At 44.9% G+C, this 3,841-nt stretch overlaps 1 protein-coding gene across 1 annotated transcript in view; it reads right to left on the reverse strand.

The window, feature by feature from the left end:
• Positions 1-2,828, reverse strand: part of LOC122548283 (PH and SEC7 domain-containing protein-like) — a 68,592-nt gene extending 65,764 nt beyond the window's left edge. Inside the window, exon 1 of the mRNA XM_043686811.1 lies at positions 2,820-2,828. Within this exon, the coding sequence (XP_043542746.1) occupies positions 2,820-2,828 (9 nt within the window). The remainder of the gene's footprint in view (positions 1-2,819) is intronic.
• Between the last annotated feature and the right edge of the window lie 1,013 nt (positions 2,829-3,841).

Below are 3,841 nucleotides of genomic sequence, written 5' to 3' on the forward strand. Positions count from 1 at the left end.
GGTCAGAGAGACAGGGACAGGGACAGGGACAGAGAGAGAGGCAGAGAGACAGAGATCGGGACAGAAAGACAGAGACAGAGATTGAGACAGAGAGACAGACAGAGAAAGACTGAAAGAAAGTAACAGTGAAAGTGAAAGAGAGAAAGACAGAGACAGAGTGAGAGAGAGACACAGAGACAGAGGGAGACTGGGGAGACAGACACACAGAGAGACAGAGAAGGAGAGATGTAGGGAGGAAATTCCAGACTTTAGGGGTCACGCTGCTGAAGACCTGGTCATGGTGGAGAGATGGAAATGGGGAGATGCAGATAAAGTCAGTAACGACAGACCCTACACCACAAACACCTAATTCAGCCCAACTCCACAATGATAATGGGTTTTTATTTCCCATCCCCAGCGTCCCTTATCCTCCAACTTATTTCTGCCTCATAAATAATGCAAATTTCCCCATAAACTGTCTTCACCCCCTTTCAACGGATTCTAACAGGAACCAGCCGCAGTCTGTTCCCTGTCACTGATACTCTCACACCAACACAGCAATGATTACTTATTCACTCACAGGATGAGGGGATCACTGACCAGATCAGCATTTACTGCCCAGCCCTAATTACCCAGGGGGCAGTTAAGAGTCAACCATGTCGCTGTGGGTCTGGAGTCACGTGTAGGCCAGCCCAGGTAAGGATAGCAGTCTCCTCCCCTGAAGGACATTTGTGACCCAGATGGTCATCACTTGACTCTTGATACCAGATTTTTACTGATTTTGAATTCCACCATCTGCCGTGGTGGGGTTTGAACCTGGGTCCCCAGAACGTGACCTGGATTAACATCACCTCCCTGTATATCTGTAGGCCATTCAGCCCATTAAGCCTGCCCCACCATTCAAGGCTGCTCTGATAATCCTCATTTCCTTGCCGTTTCCTCGCGATCCCAGACTCCCTTCCTGGTTAAAAAAGTCTACCTCAGCCTTGAATATACTTAATGTCCCAGCCTTGACATTCCTCCGTGGGAATAAATTCCAGAGATTCACCCTCAGACAGAGAGAGAGATGAAAATCCTCATCATCTCTGTCTTAAAGGTGGAACCCTTTATTGAGATGATGTTCTCTGATTCCCCATGAGGGAGAAACATCCACCCAGCATTAACCCTGTCGAATCCCATTAAGAATCTGATACGTTTCACTGAGATCACCTCTCATTCTTCTGAATTCCAGGGAGTGGAATCCCAACCTGTTCAGCCTTTGCTCATAAGATAACCCCTCCGTCCCAGGGAACCTTCTCTGAAGGCTCTCCAATGAAATAGCACCCTTCCCTAAACCAGGAGACAAAACACAGCCCAACACTCCAGACGGGCTCTCCCCAGCACCTTGTCCAGTTGCAGTAAGACTTCTTTACTCCTCTCCTCCAATCCCCTTTGAAATAAGCACCAACATTCCAGCAGCCCTTCCCGATTCCCTGCTGCTCCATCTGCTAGCTTTCTGGGTTTGTGAACGAGTCTAACCCCACCCCCCCAGATCCCCTTGTGTTGCAGCTTTCCACTATTCCCCTCCCCCCCCACCCCGTTTTAATGACACTGCTCCATCTGCTAGCTTTCTGGGTTTGTGAACGAGTCTAACCCCACCCCCCCAGATCCCCTTGTGTTGCAGCTTTCCACTATTCCCCTCCCCCCCCCAACCCCCTTTTAATGACACTGCTATTTTGTTCTAAAATGAATAACTTCAATTTTACATCGCACTCCACCTGCCACTTATTTAACCGATAAACATTTCTCTGTAAACTTCTCGGATCCCTCTCGCAACCCAACTTTGCACCTAGTTCTGTGTTGTCTGCAAGTTTGGCTTGACTTCCTTCCCCCAAGTTATTAATATTTATTGTAAACATTGTGGGCCCAGTGAAACCCCATTGGTCACAGATCACCAAGCTGAAAATAAACCTTATCCTCACTCAGTGCTTCCTGGTCCTTAGCCAATTCTCTGTCCAAGCCAATGTATTCCCTCCAACACCACAGACTCCTATTTTACGATTTAATTTTCTCCTAGGTACATAATCAAACATTCTCTGGAATACAACACATCTACTGGCTCTTCTCTATCCATTTTGGTTAAGACTTCCTCCGACAAATTAAACATTATTTCCCTTTCACAAAACCACACTGACTCTGCTTAATTAGATAGTGATTTTCCAAAAGTTCTGTTGTTACTTCCTGAATAATTGATTCTGACTACAGAAGGATTGACCAATCCAACCCCATTTGTCGTTCCTATTACCTGCTGAACTTGGATTCCAGTTTCAAAAACAGAAATTGCTGGAAAAGCTCAGCAGGTCTGGCAGCACCTGTGGGTGGGAAATCAGAGTTCACGTTTCAAATCAACCCGAAGCATTAACTCTGATCTCTCTCCGAAGGTACTGGCCGAATCTGCTGAACTTTTCCAGCAATTTCGGTTTCTGTTTCTGATTTACAGCGTCTGTGGTTCTTTCGTTTTTATTTGGATTTAAGTTGTTCAGGACAAGGATCCCCCCAAATCCAACTGTTCTGTAGCTTTTTGCAGCCTCATTTCATTTAAATGAGGATTTGGAGATGCCGGTGTTGGACTGGGGTGGACAAAGTTAAAAATCCCTCAACACCAGGTTATAGTCCAACAGGTTTAACAACTGGATGAGCAGTGCTCCGAAAGCTAGTGTGCATCCAATTAAACCTATTGGACTATAACCTGGTGTTGTGTGATTTTTAACATTTAAATAATATTCATCTCCTCTACTCTTCCTGCCCAGGTACATACATAACCTCACATCTTCCCACATTATATTCCATCCGCCACTCACCACGTCCATGTCCCTCTGCAGACTCTAGGCCATTCTTACCACTTGGTTTCACAGCTATATTTGTACAAATCTGTAAACCGGGGAATAGTCCATTCACTTTCCTCATCCATGTTAATAATGTGTATTGTAAATATTTGTGATCCCAGCACTGATCCCTGTGGGACACTAGTCCCATGTTTCCAACCTAGAAGTGCCTCTTTTACCCCATCTCTCTGTTTTCTGTTAGTTAGCCAACCCCCTATCTAAGTTCAAACACCATCTCCAACTCCAGGGGCTCTGACCTTATTGAGTAGCCTAACATGCAGGATCTTATCAAACACTTTTAGGTAATCTGAATTTATTCCATCCACTGCTTCCCCTTTATCTCGTTTGTTACTTTTGTCAAACAATTCAAGTAAATTGGTCAGAGCTGATTCCCATGTCAGGAAGCCATGCTTGATCAGATTATATATTTTTAAACGCTCTGTTACCACACCCTTTATAATAAACTCCAACATTTTCCCAATAATTGATGTTAAGCTAACTGGCCTTCATTTTTTAAAGTGTCGCTCCCTGTTCAATTAAATTAGTTTTCCAAATTTCCAGAACCTTTCGGGAATCTAAGGGAAAATTCTTCCCAGCACGTACACTATTGCTTTCACTATTTCCTTTAATATCCAAGGATACAGCTGACCAGCTCATGGGGCTTATTGGTCTTTATTCCCACTCGGTAACTGGAAAAGAACTGGGACAGATAGTTGTTCAGATAGATAACTCAGTGACTTATTTTCCTTTCAATTAGGTCAGGATAGTTGAAGGGAATTGGAGGTTGAAGTCATAGAGTCATAGAGATGTACAGCATGGAAACAGACCCTTCGGTCCAACCCGTCCATGCCGACCAGATATCCCAACCCAATCTAGTCCCACCTGCCAGCACCCGGCCCATATCCCTCCAAACCCTTCCTATTCATGTACCCATCCAAATGCCTCTTAAATGTTGTAATTGTACCAGCCTCCACCACTTCCTCTGGCAGCTCATTCCA

Source organism: Chiloscyllium plagiosum, unplaced genomic scaffold (genome assembly GCF_004010195.1).
Source record: "Chiloscyllium plagiosum isolate BGI_BamShark_2017 unplaced genomic scaffold, ASM401019v2 scaf_64, whole genome shotgun sequence".
Lineage (NCBI taxonomy): Eukaryota > Metazoa > Chordata > Chondrichthyes > Orectolobiformes > Hemiscylliidae > Chiloscyllium > Chiloscyllium plagiosum.